At 30.6% G+C, this 23,248-nt stretch overlaps 2 protein-coding genes across 2 annotated transcripts; one reads left to right on the top strand and one right to left on the bottom strand.

Annotated features, from left to right (window-relative positions):
* Window positions 1-14,247: 14,247 nt before the first annotated feature.
* On the top strand, window positions 14,248-16,331 carry LOC109802484 (uncharacterized). Its single transcript, XM_020363872.3, has 6 exons — window positions 14,248-14,400; window positions 14,575-14,619; window positions 14,693-14,746; window positions 15,020-15,106; window positions 15,623-15,760; window positions 16,005-16,331. The coding sequence occupies exons 2-6, from the start codon at window positions 14,596-14,598 to the stop codon at window positions 16,077-16,079; spliced, it is 378 nt and encodes a 125-aa protein (XP_020219461.1). The 5' UTR covers window positions 14,248-14,400; window positions 14,575-14,595; the 3' UTR covers window positions 16,080-16,331.
* A 4,990-nt stretch (window positions 16,332-21,321) lies between these two features.
* Window positions 21,322-22,385, bottom strand: NAC083 (NAC domain containing protein 83). Its single transcript, XM_020363518.3, has 3 exons — window positions 22,059-22,385; window positions 21,720-21,976; window positions 21,322-21,626 (listed from the first exon to the last, which is right to left on the bottom strand). The coding sequence occupies exons 1-3, from the start codon at window positions 22,216-22,218 to the stop codon at window positions 21,393-21,395; spliced, it is 651 nt and encodes a 216-aa protein (XP_020219107.1). The 5' UTR covers window positions 22,219-22,385; the 3' UTR covers window positions 21,322-21,392.
* Window positions 22,386-23,248: the final 863 nt, after the last annotated feature.

Here is a 23,248-nt window from a genome sequence, read left to right as displayed (position 1 = left end):
GAATTTGTTCCAATTTCAACATTGGTTTCTACATCTATTATTTCTTCTAACTGTCTAGTGTTAGAGTTTGTTCGCCTTAGAAATCTATCAAGAATCCCAGGCTGTTGGTTAATTGCTTCTGCAATTGGAGTATGTCCAGAGAGAGTTTGTGATGTTCCAGAAAAGGGAACAGTTTGTGTTTGATTTCTTGAATTAGACCTCATTTTCTTGGTTTAGCAAGAATATATTTGTTGGTGTTAGGTTTGGAAGAAATATTTCCTGTGTTATTTTCTAAACTTAATTTAGAAAGTTGGTGAGAGATTTTGTCAAGTTCTCCGTTTATAGGTTTTGTTTTGATAAGTGCTTTATCAAGTTTATCTTCTAACTCTTTGATCTTATTAAAAATAAGATTTTGAGTTTTTTGTATACTTTCGATGTGCTCGAAAAGTATTTCAAGGTCTCGTTTTGTGGCCAGAACTTTATCAGCTCTGATACCAGCTAAAAGCTGATACCTGAGAAATTTTTGGAAACACAATCTTCAATAAAATCCTACAGAGGATTTATGGGAGATAATTATACAGGAAGTAGTAGTTTTCCTAGTCATATTCAACATTTTGATTATGATACAGAAAACTATAACTTAGGATTCATTCCTAGAGAACAAATTATTACTCCTTTCGATTACACCTTAGGAGATAATATAAAATCAAAAGGAAAGAGATTGCCTATTGAACCCAGTTTTGACATGTCTTCTCTTTTATTAAACATAGGAAAAGTTGATCCTCAGCTTTTACCAAATTATATTGAACAGTGGACTGCTGTTGTAATAAGAAATTACAAAATCCATCATGAAAACCATGTTTCTAATGGTGAAGAAATGATTGCCAGAGCTGAAACATATCTCAGAGATATCGCTAAAGCATGCTGGGAATCTTTTAAAAAACAATATCCTGAACAAATTAAAACAATCCTAATAGACCCAGGACCTAATATCTACAACTTTTGTAGTATGATACAAAGAATCTTTACAGCCCAGTCTGTAAATGATGGAAATGTAATTAGACAAAAAATTTACCTTGGTAACTTGGAAAGACTTTCTATTAGTTACTTTGGTAAAATAAAACAATTTACCCAGGATTACTTGATGTATGCCTCTATAGCTGGAGGTTTTACATACAGGAATTTAGGAGAAAAATTGTTCCTCAAACTTCCCGGTAAGTTAGGACAAAAAATTAGGGATAGCTGGAATGATGATCAAATTGATCCAGTTATGAACAATTTGGCTGTACGAATTCAACACATTATGAAAGTAACGGAAGATACTTGTACAAACATAGCCATTAACAAACAAATAAAAATGGCAGATACTGATATCTGTAAACAGATATACACGCCACAACAGTATCATAAAGAAATAAGAAAATCTAGAAAATCTCGACAGAGATATGCCTCTCCTCCTATTAATAATAGGTCTAGAAAAAACAAACAACAAACTCGTAGGTATTCTATTAGAGCTTCTAATGCTAGAAAGCCTACCCTTAATAAAGATAAACATGTCAGAAAAATCAAAGACAACAAAACATACACTAAACAATTAGAATGTTTTGCTTGTCACCAGACAGGACATTACTCTCGAGATTGCCCTAACAAAGCTAATCTTTTCACAAGAGAAGCAGAATTGATAAAAAATTGTAGGATGAACCTCATTCCTATAGATGAAACTGTATCAACTGATTCAGAAATATATTCTGTAGTCAGTTGGTCCGATTACACTTCTGAGGAAGAAGATGTAATAAAAGATTATAAAATTATAAATGATTTCACTAAAAATGAATACAATCATTTATATCCTGGAATAAATGATAAGTACAGTCACTATGGTGAAATTATAGATGATCTAGGATATAATCTGATGAATATATCGGATGACTACATAATCTGCGATCATGAAATCCAATTTTTTGCAGGTCCAGAACATGTTGAATGTCAATTATGTAAAAGATTTTTACACATAACATTAAGGGCTCATTGCCCTATATGTTACAAAAAAATTTGTAAAATATGTTTTGAAAGATTTTACAAAAAAAGATTTCCCAAATCATCAACAAAACAATAATAAAACTGATCTAAAAAATGATCTTCTAAATAAACGAATATCTGTTTTAGAAACTCGACTAAATCAGATCGAAAAAACAGTTGATTTTCTTTATGAAAATTTTGAAAATCAGAATAAAGTTATTAATGTTGAAGAAGGATCTTCAAGTGGACTAATGGCTTTACAAAACAAAGATTGCATACCAATAATTTGCAATAAAAATCCTAATACAAGTTTACATATTTTGGTAAAAATAACTTTTCCAAAAATTGATAAACATGAAAAAACAGAAATAGTAGTGCAAGCTCTAGTTGACACTGGAGCAACATTTACCTGTTTCTGTAAAAGTATTGTTCCTAATCACAATATTTTTACCAGTAAAAAGATAACGAAAACTAGAACAATGACTGGTGATCTTATCATTAATAATCATGAAACAAAAAATTTCACAATTCAACTTTCTACAAATTGTGATATTTTTGGACAAAAAATCTTTATGCCTAAAGCAGACATTGTGAATTTAATTCCTGCAGGCGAAAAAATGGTACTAGGCTTAGACTTCATAATTTCTGAAAGAAGGTCAGTCACCATCACAAAAGATTATTTGATTATTTCAAACAATGCACAAATGTCACCCATAGTTGACGAATTAGCATCAGAGTTGCGAACTAAGCATGGTGATATCCCCCTAATAAAAACCTCTTCCAATTGTCCTTGCGAGATTACTGGAAGTTGTAAAATAAAAGAAGCAGATTCAAATAAATTCCAAAATTCAGCATCTGATTCTTTAGAAGATGATAATCATAATAATGACATTCATAGTTATTATGATTTATCCCTGTTACAAATGGATATAGATTGTTATAATTGTGTTAAGATTAATAAAGTTATAACTTTTGATAATATCCAACAAATAATTGACTGCCTCAACAAAACCAGTATTATAGGAGAAGACCCTACAAAATATTGGGAAAAAGACCCGGTTATTTGCAAACTAGATATTATCTATCATGCTTTGATAATTAAAACAAAAGAAATCCCTTATGGGAATTTTGAACAAGAAGAGTGTAAGATCCATATAAAAGCACTTCTAGATTTAAAGGTAATTGAGCCTAGTACAAGTCCACATAGAAGTCCAGCTTTTATTGTTAATAAACACTCAGAATAAAAAAGAGGCAAAACTAGAATGGTTTATAACTATAAACGTCTAAATGATAATACTCATATAGATGGTTATACTATACCTTCTAAGGATGTCCTAATAAATAGAATTCAGAAAGCTAAATGGTTTTTTAAATTTGACCTAAAATCAGGTTTCCATCAAGTCAAAATGGATCCTGACTCAATAAAATGGACTGCATTTTCTTGTTCAGAAGGACTTTTTGAATGGAAGGTCATGCCCTTTGGCCTTAAAAATGCTCCCCAGATTTTCCAGAGAAAAATGGATAATATTTTTGGAGAATATAAAGATTTTACTTGTACTTACATTGATGATGTACTTGTATTTTCAAAAACAAAAGAAGAACATTTTCTTCATTTAAAACAAGTTTTACATTTGTTTGAAAAATTTGGTCTTTTAATTTCAAAATCAAAAATGGAAATTTGTAAGACTCACATATCCTTTTTAGGATCAGAAATAGGAAATGGAACTATAAAACTCCAACCTCATATTTCACAAAAAATTCTTGCTTTTCCTGACATAATGGAAGACATAAAAACACTAAGGGCTTTCTTAGGATTACTTAATTATGCAAGAAATTTTATAAAAGACTTGGGAAAATATACTTCCCCTTTGTATAATAAAACCAGTTTAACAGGTCAAAGAAAATTTAATTCTGAGGACATTAAATTGGTAAAGCAAATCAAAGAATTGGTTAAAAATTTACCTTCTTTAAACTTACCGTTAGATTCAGATTATTTAGTTATTGAATGTGACGGATGTGAATTAGGATGGGGAGCTGTCCTAAAGAAAAAGAAAAATAAATATGATAATATTTCTGAAGAACAAATATGCAGATATGCTTCGGGAAAATATCATATAAAACCTCAAGTTTATTCTACTTCTACAGTCTATGAGGTAAATGCTGTTATAAATAGTTTAAAAACCTTTGAACTATTTTTAATTAACAAAAAAGAAATTACTGTTAGAACTGATTGCGAAGCAATAGTTGCTTATGGTAATTCCCAAATAAAGTCAGATAAAAAACCCCATAAAAGATGGCTTTTGTTTCAAGAATATGTCTATCATAATGGGATACACATAAACTTTGAACATATCAAAGGAAATAAAAATGTTGCTGCTGATATTTTATCTCGTTTTGCAGGAATAACAAATCATGAAACCTTCTAAGGTTTCATACCCTGGAGTGAAACAAAAGATGAAGTTTGGTAACCAGGAGTTGCCAATTCTTACAAATGAGTTCCTTTACTCTGGTAGAGGAAATACAAATGACAAATTTAACTGTATCATTGATAATATCTGGAATATTCCAAAGTTCACAGATAACAATGAACAGCTCATTTGTTCAATAAAAAAAGGAATTATCTGTGCTTTGTATAATTTTTGCATCACAGATAATCAAGGAGTCCCTATCCTCACAAAGGCCTCTCCTTCGGGAAAAGGTTATACAAATTTTGTCCTTTTATCTGGACCATACAAAGGGGTATATACCAATTTCACTGACTTGTGCACTGCCAAGGAAGGAATACAAAATCCCAGATACAAAGGTTTTTATTCAAAAGAAGAAGCTGATAAAGCTCTTGAATTGGATACAATCGATATGACAAAAATAAAAAAGGCTTTGAACCCAGAGCCAGAAATAAATGTCATTCGAACAAGCCAAACAAATAAACAGTCGTCTTTCGCAGAAACTGTTAAACAAATGCCGAGTTCATCCAATGAGCTCAATTTGAAAAAATTTATTGTGATTCAAAATTTTTTGATGAAAATTCATCTCGTTGATTCACAAGTTGTTCCTGGCATATTCGTTTCTTCTCACGCTTATTTTAATCAAAAATTTGTATGTGTGGAAGAATCCCCTTTATGTAAGGATATAACAAATGGGAAATGTCCCTGCAAAATCAAATTTTTGTTTAGAAAAGCGAAAATTGATTTAGAAAATTTCAAAGGTACATCTTTTGAAGGTTTAAACATAAACCTAAAAACACTTTTGGAGTATGGGTGTTTAGACTCTGTTCTAATTCATCCAACAGAAAAATTTGTTGGCCTTTGTTCCTCAATAAACGAAGCCATTAGTACAATCCAGGCTATCTTTATGTGTCACATGGCATTAAAAATAGTCTCTTGCCCCAGCAATTTCAGAACAAATCAACACCCAACACATGTTATGAAATTACTGTTAGAAAATCACAAAGACTATCCAGGAGTTCTATACAATGATGAGTATGATTCTTGGGAAGTTCTAGGTAACATAGATTACCAATACAACCTATTCAGAGCTCAAATAATGGGATATCAATGGTTTTTCACTAAAGAAGATGAAGCCAATTTCAATCTCATAAAGGAGTCTCATGATACAAAACTCTATCTTCCTTCAGAAAATGGTAAACTTTTTGTCCCTTTTCCGATGGAAAATAATAATAAGCTTGTACAATTTTTTCAAAAAGAAAAAATTTACAAAGAAATTTATGAAGCAAGTGGGGGATTCGGCCAACAAACTCCCACAGATAATCAATCTATGGCGGGCTCTTCAGATATTCTAGTAACCGAAGAAGAAGATGAAGATGTCATGCTTTCCAAATAAAAGGTGACTAGATGACGCACCTGCTTACGTCGCCTTTGTCAATAAAGGGATAAGGATAGACCAACCTTATCAACAAATGTAATTATTACCTTGTGACAGAGTAAAAGAATAGTTGTTACTATTCTTGACTGAAGGGGTAGTTTAGTCTTTTAGTTTATTCCTAGTCTATAAAAGAAAGGCTTCCTCTCATTGTAAGGTGTGCGAAGAAAAATAGAGTAAGAAACTAGTGAGAAAAGCTGTTTGCTGAAGTTGTCCTTCTTTCCCCTTTGTAATTCTCTACTATCAATAAAATTTGTAAGTATTTCTATAAGATGATGGCTGGCTAAAACCATCATTGGTAGTTCTTAGAATGCCTTAGTTATTTTTTTTAACATATGCTAATGTGATTTAGAACTCTGAACTCTTTTGTGAAAACCTGGGATTTGTAAGCCTGAGAAATCAGGTGTGCCCTTGATATCTGTTTGAAAAAAAAGAAGAAAATTTTTAAGAATTTGTCTGGAGGGTAATCTGAGGCAGTTGTAAGACCCTTAGAGTGGGCTGTTGGTAAGACCTCTAAGATCCCAGAAGATCCAGAAAATTTTTTTTTTTCTCTTCTTTCAAAATATAATATAATCTCAAATTCACGCATAAATGAGTTCTGATTGTTCATCATATTCTATATTATGTTAAAAATTATAACTTATTGTGTATTTCTAAGAGCTATCATATGTCTCATATTGTCTTCCGCTTCCCTACTCTGTTATTTTTAGATATTTGTTTCTAAAATCCCTAACTAGGAGGCTCTGCCACCTTTACTGGGGTATTTTGTTTACCTTTTATGATATTTTATTTTCCTAACGGTCATTTACATATTTGCTTCTATAATTTTCCTACTCCTCATATTTATATTTCTGTTTACATTTATAACCAGTTTATTAATAGAATTATCATTCCTTTTAATTAAAAAAAAAAAAAAAAAAAAAGAGGCACACCTCTTTTATTTCCAAAAATTTCTCAGGTATCAGCTTTTAGCCTAAAAAATAGTGATGAAAAATTCCAAAAATTCAAATAAACACCCCTTAAAGAAATAGTGATGAAAAAAAATTAGAGACTTAGAGCATCACCAACTAGAGATGCTTGTTGAAATACTTAAATAAAGTTCTAGTTGCTTGAAGCAACTCTTGCGGTGTAGCAATTTGATGTGGTGATGAATTTTTTTTTTTTAATTCCTTGAGCAAGCAATTGTGTCTTACTACTAAAAATAATATTTTACTCAATAGGGACTACCAAGCCAATATTATATAATCAAGTTAAAATTAAGAAATATAAAATTATGAAATTTTTAGAATTTCTTTTATTAGTACAAAATTATGTGAGTTACTTAGCGATAACATGACACAATAAGGACTTTTAATTACATTTATAAATATATTAAACAACTTATGTAAATTGTTCTCATTGTAATTGTCCTTATTATGACAAACTTTTTAATATATTTTTATTATAATATTAATTAATTAACAAAACTCGTTAAATACAATTTATTTCAATGATTATGCGTATATCAAATAATTCAATCTTGATTATAGATAGAAAATATATCCGTGTGCAAATAAAAAGGAATATGTTAAATTTTTTTAGTTATATAATTTCACTTACTTTATTTTTTAGTTTTTATAATTAAAATATATATATATATATATATATATATAATTCTTTGGTTAAATTATATTTTTAGTCTCTATTTATTTTTAGGATTCAATTTAGTCTTATTATTTTTGAAAGGTTCAATTTGTAACGTAGTTAATAGACTGGAACGGGGCGTTCCCAAAATGGAACGAGTCGTTCCAAACTACTAAAACAAGGGTGATTTAGTAGTCCAGAACGGGTCGTTCCAAACTACTAAATGGGCCATAAATCCTAGTTGAGAACGAGTCGTTCTAGTTTAAGAACGAGTAGTTCTAGATTTGAATTTTACACATGATGAGTGAAGGCAGAACAGGCCGTTTTGGATTCGAAACGGGCCGTTCTGGTCACTCTTGAACTTCTATAGAAAGACGATATGCATGCTGTTGAGAAAAAAAAAGGAATTTAGAGATAAGTTTTAGAAAGAAGGACTCTGGGTCTGTGAACTCCTTTCTCTCCCAAATTTCTCTGTATGATTCTTCTTCTCCTCTACATCACTAATGTATTCTGTTTTCTCTTGAATTCCATACTAGAAAGCTTGTTTTTAGAGGATTGAAGTCCAGGAGTCGAGCTTTAGAGGATTCTTCTTCTTCTTCTTCTTCTTCTTTTTCTCAGTTCTTGACTATTTAGAGCCAATCTTCAAGTGATGGAAGTTAGAATATAGGTTGTTTGATTTCATGGGAGTTTAGAAACTCCATTGATGTGTGAATTCTGAGAAGAAATGGTTGAATTGAAGAAATTCCTCATTTTTTGGGGTTTTTGTAAAAAATAGGTTTTTTATGATTTTGATGCGTTGATTTGTTGCATGTTGAATCTGAGCTCATTTTGAGTTGTAAGTTGCCTAAAGTTGTTTAGTTTCTCTAAAGCTGTTGAAGTTGATATTTTGATGACTACAGTTGCTTATTATTGTATTGTTGTAAAGTTGCCTATTGTTGTATTGTTGTAAAGTTATCTATTGTTGTATTGTGGTAAAGTTGTCTATTGTTGTATTGTTGTAAAGTTATCTATTGTTGTATTGTTGTAAAGTTATCTATTGTTGTATTGTTGTAAAGTTGCTTATTGTTATATTGTTGTAAAGTTATCTATTATTGTATTGTGGTAAAGTTGTCTATTGTTGTATTGTTGTAAAGTTGTCTATTATTTGTAAAGTTGAAAAGTTGGGGACATATGGTGAAGATATATGTCCTATGTTGAGAGACATAATACTAAGGTGATAAGTTGAAAATTGTTTTAAAGTTAAATCCCTTAGTATTGTGTGGGAGATGTGGAAGTAGTCGATCCATGTCATGGTTGAATGACCAATTTGAGTAAGGTATCTAATTAGAGATGTAGTCTTTGACTAGGTACTAGAGGGTGCGTGGTACTTGGAGGGCAGTGGGTGGACTAACCCTATATGTGGATTGGTTATGCAGTCCAAGGCCGTGGTAGGTTCATACCCAAATCTTTCTGCCCTGACAGTAGTACTGGACCTCCGAGTTAAGTGGCACACATAAGCAATCGCCTATTGTTGTCTATACTTGATTCTCTTTGGAGTTCCTAACGATGCCCTATACCTGACCTAGTTAAGATAGGTCAAACGTTGGATTCGATAGGGTTTATGCCACCTAGACTGCTCAATCTCAGTTGTTGGAGATCTCCCAGTTGTATATGCGTGATGACGCATAAGTTGAAAGTTGTATGTTATTGTTGTTGTATTCAAGTTGCTTTTAAGTTGTATGAATGAGTTGAGCTTTTATGTTGAACTGTGTGGTTGTGTTGTAATGATGATTGGATGAATGAGTAGTATATCATTACCCTATACTTGTATGGTTGTTTATTGAACTCTAGCTTACCCTTCTATTTTCATGTGGATGGACTGCGATGATCATACCGTGTATGAAAGTAGATTAGGATTAGGTTAGAGCTGGCTATGGTGACCGCTGCGGAGAGTGGAATTTTGTTCTTGGTGTCAGAGTTACCCACTTGGGTACCTGTTTTATTGGTGCTTGACCGACACTAGGATAGTTGTATATGCATAGTATGATATTTTGTATGTAAATATTTATTTTCTTATTTCTTCTTACATATATGTATATTCTGTCATCTAGTCTAATATTTTATTTTAGTTCACTAATAGATTAGTGGGATATCATTAAGTGTAGGGATCATGGCGGGTCATTACACAATTTGGTCGTTTAATTTTTTAAAAATGTTCAATGTTGTCCTTCTGTCTAAATTGACATTAATGATGTTAATGAAATTAAGTGAAATGACAACTTTAAACATTTTTTGTTAAATTAGAGGACCAAATTGAATATTTTTAAAAATAATGAGATCAAAATGAACATTTTAAATGATTTAATTTTGTCATCTAATTTCTAAATGATGATTAATGTTTCCTTCTATCAAATTTTATTAACACTATTAATATTAATTTGAACAGAAAGATAACATTGAATTTAAAAAGAAAATAATGCACTAAATCAAACTATTTAAAATAGTGGGACAAAATTAAATTTTATAAATAAATAGGGAGACAACATGTATAATTTAATCTAATTCTTTTTAGCTTTATAGTTTAAATAGATTTTTAATCTTTTTATTTTTTTTAAGTCTCTATTGATTTTTTGTAATATCTGTTTTGTGTTGATATAAAGACTAATTTTAACAAATTAAAATATTTTGAAATTTATACATTTTGATATGATAAAGAATATATTAAAAATAATGTGTTGATCGTGGCATTTCTCTCTTTCTACAAACACAAAAGAAATTCAACAATTACTCGAATAATTAAAAATTATTAAACATGAAAATATATGAATTCAAGAAGTAAAAAACATAAAAGATAAAGAAAATGATAAAATAATTCTAAATTATTCTACTTCTGAATTAAAAAATGAAGAAATTTAAGTAAAATTTGAAGAAGGAGAATCAAGCAATCATTATAAAAGAAAATAGATAAATATTATTATGATAATAGTGCATGGAATAAAAATGAAAAAAATTATATATATATATATATATAACATTATATAAAAGGGATACAAATATTCATAACCACTATTTGATCTTTTAGTATGACTTTTTTACCCTTAATAACTATCATCTTAATACAAGTAATTGCCATCTCTATATTTTTAAAATCTTTTATTCCTCACCAAATAACCTTTTTAAGTAATTGCACTCATTATTCCCACTTTCACAATTTCGTCTTTCTTGCTTCCTCTCTTTTTGTTAAGCCAACTGCACATCGGTGCATAATCTATTATCCATTACGGTATATCCTCTCTCACTTCCTCTATTATACTTTCCATTATATACATCCCCTTCATTCTTGGTTTCATTTCATTTTGTTTTCCTTTCATTTTGAATGTTTCCTCTAAAAACGTAAACCATACATAGTTAATAGTGCGACTTATAAATGTTCAGATGCGATTTGGAGTAATTTTGTTTTCTTTTATTTTTGTGCCTTTGCGCTTATGTATATTAGATTTCATTGTTTCGTTCTCTCGGAAAAATTGCTCCATGTTGAGGTTTTCTCACAATTCAAATTTGTTATAGGTTTATTGGAGTTTTTGAATGAATATTTGGGTCTGGAATATTCACATCGCATTTTTCCGCGCAAATTGTTTCATTTCAACCGTCAAATTGACTTTCCTTAATTGGATAAAGTTTAGAGTAATTGATAGGTATTTGCCCTTTGACAACTTTTTGATATTGCATTTCGAAGAAAAGGGTGGTTGTACTTTCAGTACAAAAGACATTGCTTTCACTTTGAATAACTTAACCATTGAAATAGGTATCAAATAATGGTATGAGACAGTTTCCTTAAATGAGGATGCTATTATTTAATAAGAATAAATCAATCTTAATACAAGTAACTGCCATCTCTATATTTTTAATGATAATCTTCGATCATGGTGGAAAAACTCTTAAATCTTTGCAATAGTCATTACGTACTTATGAAAAGGTTATAATGGTCCCAAGATCAAATTCACAGCATTAAGAGAGTCAGAGACACACATGATATCTCTAAAGTTCTATTGCCATGCCAACTCTAAGCCCTTTAAAATGGTTGCTAGTTCGGTTCTTAAATTATCTACAACCCAATCATCTCCATAAAAACCCATGAGCCAACGTCCACTATTATCCTTACATAGGCCACCATACTCAGCAAGATTTGTGCAACCCAGGGCACGACCACCTACATGCACTGTAATATGATCCAAGCTCGTTGAAAGACAAGAGACCCACCGAGCCTCTCGTGGTGGGGTTCAATGTGAAAGACACGATTAATCATGCCATTTAATGTCCAAATATGTGACACCACAAGATGAGTGGGAACCCTATGATTCTAAAACACAGTAAAGTTTCGAGCCAACCAAATCTCCCACAATGCCACCAAACCTAATGACCCCTAGCGAAAGAAACACTCATACAACCAATTATGTCATACCAAAGATGTTTGAGAGAGAGAATTACGACTAAGACCCATACTATTCCACACTACCACCACATTATCACACAAAAAATATGTGCAAAGTATCTTCACAACACCTACCACAGCCCAAGCACCAATAATCTTGGACCATATGTCTTGACATGAGCCACTGTTGTAATGGAAGGCTATTCTATGCCAATTGCCAAAGAAACAATTTCAAATTCTCAGGTACCCTTAGCCGCCATAACCACATCCATGAAGTTCCACAACACCTTCTCGCACATTCCAAGAGCCAAAGGTATCTTGCTCGAGTAGAGTACTGACTAGAAATGCTCGCCCCCCACACCATCACGTCTGGTAACAAAGGTTGAAAAGTTACGTGGTATTCTTGAATTTGATTACGCAAACCCTCTGATATGGGAGTGTAAAGTTGTTGTAGTTGCCGGTGGTTTCCTCACACAATGTCACATACATGAAGTTCAATATATTGATAATGGACATATGGCACCTCCAAGCACAAAAGTGAGTCAGCCAACCAACGGGCAAACTAGGAGAGAACCTCACCTCTTCCAAGTTGTAGATGAAAACCTTCTTTTAATGATTCATATGTCTTGTAAAGAGAAGTCCAAAAGTATGACCTCTTCACCTGCACCTTGTCGCATAAGGACCTACTTGGATACTTAGTCCAAACCAACTTGACCCATAACTTCTCATTGTCTATGAAAATCCCAAAGTAGCTTTCCAAGTAATGATGTATTCTAAAATTGGCCGATACGCACTCTCAGACCTTCAAACTTACGAGGCCTTGTGATTATGTCCCAATTGACTAGATGAAGCCCTCTTTGTGTGGTACCACTCTAAATAAAGCACCTCATCATCTAATCTAGAGTATCATATGTCTATTGTGGTATCCATTGCACCTGCATGGTATAAGTAGGGATCACTACTAACACCAAATTTACAAGAGTTACTCTTCTAGCCCGATTTAAAACCCTGCCTTTCCAAGAAGCCAACTGTCGTTGCACTTTATCAATAATAGGAGAAAAATGACTCACCTTAACTCGTACCCATCACCATACGAAAGCCTAAGTAAGGTTCTAGATCTTCAGTAAACCGTACACGAGAAATATTCAACAGTTTTTGTTTACATCTAGGAGAAACCCCACGTGAAGCATATGCTTGATTTAGCAAGGTTAAAGTGCAAAACTGAGGATGTAGAGAACCTAACAAGGAGGGACTTCACAAATCGAAATTGTGAGGACTTAGCTTTTAAGAATAAAAGAACATCATCCACAAAGAACATGTAATAAATTTTAAAAACCAAAAAATGTTGATAAAGATAAATAATATGAAATAAATAAATTAGCTATACAAATAAAAAAAATCTTGCTAATATAATTGCTGAAAAAAAATATAGTAACATATTTCGTAGATGATTATTTACTAGGGGATATAGAAAAAATAGTAATATGCTTATTACCTTTTCCTAGAGAAATAAAAAATAATAATGAATATATTAATTGAAAATTATTTTTAGGGAGAATTAGATTAAGTAGAAATTGAGGAAAGAAATGAAGAAAATATAATTAGATATGGATTAACAGAAAGAGAGGAGTTCTAGGATTTCTAAGAATAGATTGATTTCAGAACAAGGATTTAGTAAGAAAATGGATAATAAAAATTCTGATTATACAATAAAAATAAAAAATATGACTACAAGGCAAGATATAGAAGATTCTAATACTACAATAAGAGTTTAAAGAAGAGATTCAACTACTAATGATTTGTTAAAATTATTACAAACTAAACAAATAAGAGAATGAAACTTTAACGTATAAAAATTTACAAAAATTAATTGATTATGTAATGAATAATAATAACTATCCATATCAAGTAAAAACTATGATAGAAAGAAAAATGATAATAAGAGAAAGATGTCAAACTATACTAGAAAGGCATAAAAATGAAAAGAATCATAGATAATGAAATAGAAAAACTAAAATATACTAATGAAGTTTAGCAATTAAAACAAACAAAACAAAAATAAATTAAAGAATTATTAGGATTAAGTTATCAGAAAATATTAAGAAAAAATTGTAAAATGCACAAAAAAACAAGTAGAAAAATCAAATAAATTAGAAAAATATTTGTTTTGGTAAAGATATAAAATATTATAAAAATAGTCTAATCACTAAATTAATCTTAATGATTATATTGGAAACAATTTAATACAAATGGTGCATAATTTTTATAAAAGGTATTAAAAATACGAGAGAATATCATAAAAAAAATTAAAAACACCAAATTTAGGATGATTGGTAATCTACCCAGATTAACAATAATAAGAATATAATTAATTATATTAATATTTTCGGAAGAACTTTCAGCATTCCATTGCGAAGGAGTTTTTCGGGGGTTTGGTTCCAGCTACTGGTGTATCTCTTTGAGCGAGTGGCGATCTGATCCGGCTACTGGTACGGATTCTTCTTCCTTTGCCAGTTTTTTCTTTCAATTCTCGTGCTTCTTAATTTTAGGGTTTTTGTATCCACTCTAGATTTTTGCTCTCATGCGAGTTGTTGACCAGTTAAGTTTTTTAAATTAAAAAAAATGAAATTTGTTGATGGATTACGGCTGTTGTGACTGTCTAGTTTAAAGATCAAGGAAGCAAGATGTGGGGTGTTACAAGGCACAAGGTACGACATTTGTCCGTGTCTCATCGCAATTTCCATTTCAATTTCATTTGAAGACGAACTTTTTTATTTGCAGAGTATTCGCCCTGCCATCTCCGCATTCAGACATTTCTCTTCCCCCGCCAAAGAGGTATTTCTCTGATTTAGATTTTAACGGAAAATGAATACGCAGATGTTCTTCATATTTCTTGTATTTAAAGTGCAGGTTAGGGAATATCAGGGTTTGATTGCATTTTCAATAACATGGGTTGTGTATTTTCCATCTTAAAAATAAGATTAACAGATGAACTTTTATGAATTAAATTTAACTGATTATCGTAGGAGAGAATTAAAGAACTGGATTTATAGATACTTGGTTGCGCTTGTTGGATTGAAATCATATTTTTTGTGAAATATAATACAGGCTGGGTTTGCTGGGATTGGAGTTGGCGCTGCTTACCCTGGTCTAAGGCCTGTTATGAAGTTTATGACTTTTAACTTCTCCAAGCAGGTTAGAGTTTATCTTGATGGCATCCTTTATTTCTTAAACTGACTGTGGAGTTAAGTGTTAAATGTTTTATGCACCATTTAATTTATGTATATGAATGTTATGTAAATTTGGCTGCCCGTGAAGATTATTAGATGGCATTGTATGAGTTTTATCGTTAGTGTGATAATAATACCCAGGTTATGAAGTTTTCAACACATGATTGATTCAACAAGGAAAATGTTGACTTCCCTATGAGGCTGTGTTGATAATCACAGTTGTCAATCTAGGATAGAGGTGTCTGGCCAACCAGAAAAATGCTTCAGCGGGGTAGCAAAATGACTGTTATACCAAAGATTATGTATATAAAATGAATGAGATAAATAATTTACAGTAGATTCATAAATGCTCAAAATATAAAAATTACTCGGTAAGAACCAAAATCCTGTTGAGGGTGCAGGGAAGGGTAAGAGTGATTTGATAACTGATGATTCTGTTAATTAAGAATTGAATCTGATTGCGTTTGGAAATTGTAATCAGATGGGGGGTGCGTTTTGTGGGACACGGGTGATGGAGATTGTGAAGAAGCACGATTCTGGAGGTCTCGTTTGGAAGAGAATCAAGCTCACCACCACGCGTAAAGCCAATGCTAAGAAGCGTCTCCTCCGTGTCTGGCAGGTAAAAATGTTCATTTCTTCCTCATCCATCACCTATTTGATATTTGCTTTAACTTTTTTGTTTACGATAATGAATAAAACTGCATTGTTTTGTTCATAACATATATAATTGCCTCATGCATGTCATTGCCTATGTACTCTTCATGTCTTATTTTTTTGATACATTCTTCATGTCTTATTTGTTTCTAAAGAAATAAAAAGAATTGTCAATGGCTAATGTTATGGCCTGTCTCTTGGATTCACAGAATGAAGCTGTCCTGAAGGCATGTTCTGAACCGTCTTCTTCTGCCACTGCCAATGACGCTCAACACAAAGAGTAGCCAAGTTAAGGGCATCCTTCATGTTCGATAAAATTAGTCTCACCCCAATTCAGTTAGTTTTTGCTCCAATAGTTTTTCTCAAACTCTTGCAGGTTGCTTTAGTTAGCTATTGTTTTAACTCTTTTCTTTTGCCTTGCTTTTTTTTCTTTTCTTCTTTTCTGGTGCATAACTCGCTAACATGATACTTCATGATTACTTTTAGAGCTTAATCTACATAAAAAGCATGAGTAACATCTGTGATGTTTGAAGATAGTCACTCCATCATTACTATCTATCTTGCCTATTTCATGAATCTTTGCATATACTTGGACAATAATGAGGGTTTGTGAATTCCTTTGATTTTGAACTTGATTTAGGGATTGTTTGAAAGAGCTTTTTTTGAGCATATCAAAATAACCTATAGCCTTCCTATAAACATTTTTTTTAATCTTATTTCAATAATTTTCACTAAGTTAACCCGAATATATATATATATATATATATATATATATATGTATGTATGTATGTATGTATGTATAGGAGGGATCCGTTCAATAACTCATTCTACATCAAATTTTAACGATCCCATCGTTCAATTTAAAGTACTTAATGCATAAATCAAATCTGCAAATTTTTAGAAAATTTGAAAATCATTTGATACTTCATTTCATTAATTCAAATTGACTGATAATCATAAAATTATTTTATATATTGATTCGAATTAATGAAACGAAGTATTAAATGATTTTTAAATTTTCTAAAAATTTGCAAATTTGATCTATGCATTAAGAACTTTAAATTAAACGGTTGGATCGTTAAAATTTGATGTAGAACATGAGTTATTGAACAGAGTAAGTCTAGGTAGACTTACTCCTGGAGTAAAAGGATCCCTCCTCACACACACACACACACACACACACACATATATATATATATATATATATATATATTGAACTTGTTTTGTAAAGCTCTAAATTATACTTGTGAATAAACTCATTTTATAAAAACTTATTGGATAAGTGCAAGCTATCTAGTCAAATGAGTCCTTGTTAATCCAACATATCATGATCCCTGTAATTTGAGATTGTGGAAATTATGGGATGTTTGGTTTATATCTGGTCATTGAGATTTTAAACTGTGTTGTACATTCAGGATGGAGATTAATAATTTTATTTTAGAAAATTGTAAAAGTAAATATGAATTGGAGCGAGGTCCGTCAAATGCTTTTCTTCATGCTCAAATCTGAAGGAGTAAGAATTTTGTTGTGGACCTCTTAATTATGGCCTGTCAACTTGCAGTAGAGGTGAATTAATGTCGATGAAATTCAAGTTACCGCTGAAGGCTCAAGCCTTCGAACTCTTTTGGGCATTGGGGTCCATGTAATTAGATTTATTTCAGTCGTTTATATCATGAGTGGAAAGAAATTAGAAAAAACGACAAGTCTTTGTTGCAGTGCTACTAAGCAACCATTTACAAACTAAACACCGTCTATGCAAACAACGTTAAGAAATAGTTGTTTCTTTGGAACTGGTCAAAATTGATGAATGTACATATTCCCTTTTTTGTGAGGCAATTTTATAAGGAAAAAAATAATAATAAAAAGGAAGAGCAGCGTCTATTACCTTGTTAATGTGATTGACCTAATCAGGTGAAGCTACCAAGTTTGCTTGCTTGGAGTAAGTGGGTCATGTGTGGTCTAGCATGATAGGCTGCCCACGTGATTGACAAAAGTGTTGTTCTAAGTCACCGATTCATACATCTCTCTCTCATCCTTTATTTTCTTCATGAAAATGAAACTTAATAGAAAAGGTGACGTGAAGAACTCTAACAACCTTATTAGATCATTCTAAGCCACCATCACAAGAAACTCCGGTCGGCAATTAATTATTTTTAAACTTCGGATCAAATTACAATTTTGCCCCCGTATTTTTCTATTTCTTCTCTTAGTTTATAATTTTGATTGCGACAATGATTTCATTCAACAAATTAAATTCTTAACCTGAACTATGAGTCAACTGTCCAGTTTAATGAATGAAAGAATGTTAGTAAGATATTTTAAACTTTTTCAATAACACACTGTAGTATGTTATTCCGCGATTCAGTTAGTTAAATCATCTTTCCTATTGTTAGGGCTTGAAATGGATTTTTTTTCAATATTTTATATTCTTTTATGTGATCTTACACGGGTATTAGTAATTAGTTTTAATTTTATATGGAATCGTGCCTTGCATGCAGACGTGGCTAATCTAAACTTTTTGAGCACAAAAAATTTGTAGTGCGATGATTAAAATTTACTAGCACTTGTAAAATAATGAATCTCATTTTTTATTTAAAGAAATCAATTTATAATTTTGTATCTCCTTAAAAATTTTGATTAACAAGAAAAGATTGTTGATCATTTCAAATTGTTGACGGTGGCACTAAGGCAATGACATTGAAGGTGGTGGTGATAGTCATAATAGTGATAATGATAATTGTAATTATTAAAATAATTAATTAAAATATTAATATTGAATTATTCAAATAATCGTAATTAATATTGTATTTTTTTTATAGATATTAATCTTTTGGATATTTATGTTTTGAATATTTATCTTTTGATATTTTTTCTAGTCTTTTGAATATATATTTGCTGTAATACAAATATTTTGAATAAGAAAGTCTGATTTCTTTAAAAAAAATATAAGATATTAATTATAATTATTTCAATAATCAATCTTTATCTATTAAACACGAATATTTATTTTGTATAAGAACATTTTTTTAGGAACTTTTCTTCGACAAGAGAGATTTCAGAGATTTTTTTAAAATATTTTATCTAATTTAATTTTTATTTATCATAATTTTTTATGAATTAAATTTTAATAATTAAAAATAGCTTATCAATAAATAAAAATAATACTATACTACAATATAAATTATAAATTTAAAAATTTAAAATATAATTTATATATTTAAAAGTATCTATTTATACAAATTTTAAATATAATTTATATATTCAAACATTTATTTACATATATAATTTATTATAAATTTTAGCTACATACAATAAATATTTAGCTTGTGCAATGAGTGCTAAAATATTAATTTTTTTGTATAATATAAATTTAATTAATTAAACCGTTAACTCATATGATATTAAACTCATGATTATGTATATTAAACAAAAAATTAAAACCAAATTCTTACTTTCTATATATTAGTAAACATTTTTTTTTAATTTCACACAGATTAAGGAAGCTAGTTAAATGTATTTAATTTTCAAGATTTTGTATTATATATACGTTACATTAACTAAAACATTCTTAATTTTAGAAGTATTTTTGGATTAAGAACAATAAATAAATTTTACTTGGTTGAAATTTATATACTTGAGTTAAATTTTTTTAAAGTATTTTTTACTTATATATAGATATAGAGAATACCTTTCTATTTGACATTTTCTTTTACTTAATTCTAAAAAGTATTTGGATATAAATAAACAACAAACAAGAAATAAAAAGTTGCAAAACAAATAAGAAAAAAAGTGATGAAATGGTAGGACCTGAAAACAAAAAGAATTGTGTGTTGATGTTATCTATCGCAAAAATTTTATATCAATTATTCACTTTAATAATTCACTTCAAATTTTCAAAAGAATATGAAAATACAGAGAAAAAGAGATAAAATAATGGGATAGTTAAGAGCATTTGAAATGAAAATATAATAATTATACCGAGAAAGAATAAAGTATCCAATATAATTTTGAAAACATCAATTGGTAATTACATTTTCATTGATGTATTTAACATTTACATTTGAGAAGACCAATAGGAATATATATATATATATATATATATATATATATATATATATATATATATATATATAAATGATATAATTATTAGTGGCTTTTCAAATACTATTACCAATTATTTATTTATTTATTTCTTTAACAAATAACTTTCCATCTTTAATTGCCAAAAACTTTTACTGTCGAACAATAACAACAATAATAATAATTAATAAAACTTAAACGTGGCCCAGGACTCTTGCCTTAATTTAATGGTCTTGCACTTTGCGCAACTATTCTAGTGTTAATTTTGTCTATAATTTAAACCAAATTAAATTACACCACAAACCTTTACTTACTTTGGAAAAGTCCAATACTTACATCTATACATATATATTGTAAATATCTTGCTTTAGTTATTCATATTATTTTTATACGATACTTTTTGAGTTCATCTTTGAAATGTTGTGAAAAAAGAGTGAAAATATCATTAAGTTTAAATTCTACGCACTAAAAAGAATACGATTTTAATTAATAAAAAAATATGATTGAATGTAATTTTAAGATAATTATTATAAAAATTGACAAATTTACTACATATAATAATTTATAATTATATGAGAAAAATGTTTTACACTGTACAGAAAATATTTTTCTCAATACAATTGTGTTTTAATCAAGCTTTATTTATGAGGCCTCTGGCATTTGGCAGGGTTTGTATGTCCTGCTGGCTAATTTGTTTTCGGTCTGACTAAATGGTGTTTTATACAGTTAATTTTATTAAATTTTTATCAATACATATAATGATTGAGAGACAAACTACATTTGTTAATTGGAGATGATGATAATTTTGTGTTAGTTTAATCTGCAAGTTGCATAATTTTTCTAAAAAGTGCAAATTGGATCAGTTGGTTTGAGTTGTAGTGTGCAAGGCTTAGTCAACTCCAAGCTGGCTCCTGTACGACATTGTTGTATGCGTAAGGTAAAATAGAGAGAAATGTAGCTTTCATGTTTTCTATGGTTCAAATTAGATGCGTTAAAACACTAGCGGAGGGAGTTACAGAGAAAGCTCCACAATTAAAAGTGATTGCGTCAGTTTTGAATTTTTAATATTGCGAAATGTTATTCCGTATATATGTAGACATGAAAAATAAAAGTTAGTGGGAAGTGTGATAAGCAATTATCATCATATGTAAAATAAAGTCAATATTGGTGGTTTGGAAAATTGAAAAAATGAACAAGCGGACTTGTTAAGAATTAGAAAGGAGATATGGATAAGATACGCACCGTACTTGATGGAAGTCTGGGTCATAAATGAATATGAAGTTTGCAAAAAATTAGTCTGATTACAAATACAATTATGTAGAGGTTAAATTAAAAAATTGAATTAACCCTGTATACTGTTTTCCTGATGGCATTGGCATTGTAGTGGAGATTATGGTGTTATTTTAGTTTTATTTTTGGTGTGAAACGAAAGGAGTAGCATTTGCATTTGAATGAAAAACATGACTAGCCTTAATGCCGGTGGATAATTACATTAGAGCACAATACATAAAGGGAAATCAAGATTGTTTTGTTCTAAAGTAAGGGAAGGTGTTGGAGCTACTACTCTCTTCGTGTTCATGATCTGAAAGCTCTGTAATTCCACTGGAGGAGGAGGAATCGGTCTTGTTCTGTGCGAGGAAGTCATAGAAAACAAGCTTTGAGTTCTTCACCTTGCGGATGTTATCAAGGCTTTTAGCACCACTTCTCCTCTTCAAAAATATCCTACATAGAACCCAATTTTCCAAAGGGCTCTATAGAAAGAGAAAAAGATTGTATTAGTATTAGTAATAAGGGAAATAAGTAGAGATGAAATATTGTTTCATGAGTCGTGAGTCCTGACAGACCTTAGAGGAGGGGGAGGAATTGTTGATGTTGAGGAGGCGATATTCATGCATGATCCAATCAGTTCTGGAGCCATGAGGTGGCTTGCCTCTGTAGAAAACAAGCGTCTTCTTCATCCCCACAACTTGGTTGGTTACAATTTGCTTGTCCAACCCAGTTGCCTTCCAATAACCTGAATTGGTGGCTCTGTTGGAGCGATTCCCGTTGGGATATTTGGCCTCTTTGGTGCTGAAGAAGTACCTCTCTTGTTCCAACTCACCTAAGGTATAGGTGTATATATGTATTATTAGTAAATTACAAAAATAAAGAAAAGAAAAGAGTGTGAAGTGATGAATTCAAACCAGGCAAATCCCAAGGATCAGACTTGCAAACATCAACCTCTGGAATGATGGAGGCTGGCAAAGGGCAGGAGAAGACCTTACGCTTCAAGTATTGGACCACAAGTTCCTCATCCGTCGGGTGGAAACGGAACCCCGGAGGCAATCTAAGCACCTTCTCCATCCTACACACCTACTTCTTCTCTATTTATATATAATTTACTCAATCGGAGCCACTCGCACTCGTGGGGAGTTCATTCATTACATTAGATATTAGATATCAGATCAGAGCACAAAGGGAGTTATTATTATTATTATTGGATAAAGAAAGCAAAAGGGTATGGAGAAGAATGCAGTGTGCCTTCTTTTATAGTAATGCCTCCCACATTTGCCGTAAACCAGACTCAACCTTTCTTTTACTTTCACCATATTAATTATTAATTAACTCTTTTTTATTTTCCTTTTCTTTCAATAAATATATATATAGTTATATGTCACTCATTCATTGGCTACACCTCACCCAACCCAACCCATAATCTATTACTATTATTCCCCCTTAGGGGAACAGATGAATTTCACTCACTCATACCAGATTAATTTGTACGGCAACTCAACCTCCTCTCTTCTCTAGTCTCTACCACGCATCCCTTTCTGTCGGTATTACCTTTCCCTTCCGCTCTCTTCTTAGATTCTCTCATCCACAATTTATTTCTTCTGCCTTAGCTTCTATATATTACAACAATACTACGATTCTTATATCATTTTTATATCGGTTTAATTATAATTTTTAATTTTTTTTTTACTTTTTGTAATAACTATCTTAAAAATTATACAAATCTTTAATTTTAATTAATTGACCGTGTATGATGTGAATACACTATCATTAATTTATTTTATTATTTTTCATATAATTGTCATAAAACTATCATTCTTTCAACTAAAATTATTCACTTTAACAATATTTATTATGTGCTCCTACTTGACAATTTACTTTTCTGCTTTTCAGTAAGGTTTTAACTTTTAAATGTAATTTAACGTTTACGCTGCCTCAAGATATTTTTAGATAACACATAATTAATTATGTTTCTCAGACTCTTTTGACAAAATTAATTCATTCCAATTTATGAATTCCGATACCATATTGATTTAAGGAGCCGTGAACGTAAACATACACTTGCGAAATCATTTTCAAATCAATTAAAATATTCTGTTAG

Source organism: Cajanus cajan, chromosome 4 (genome assembly GCF_000230855.2).
Source record: "Cajanus cajan strain Asha chromosome 4, NIPB_CcT2T_4, whole genome shotgun sequence".
In the NCBI taxonomy this organism is placed as follows: Eukaryota; Viridiplantae; Streptophyta; class Magnoliopsida; order Fabales; family Fabaceae; genus Cajanus; species Cajanus cajan.
This window is presented reverse-complemented; position numbering and strand designations above follow the sequence as displayed.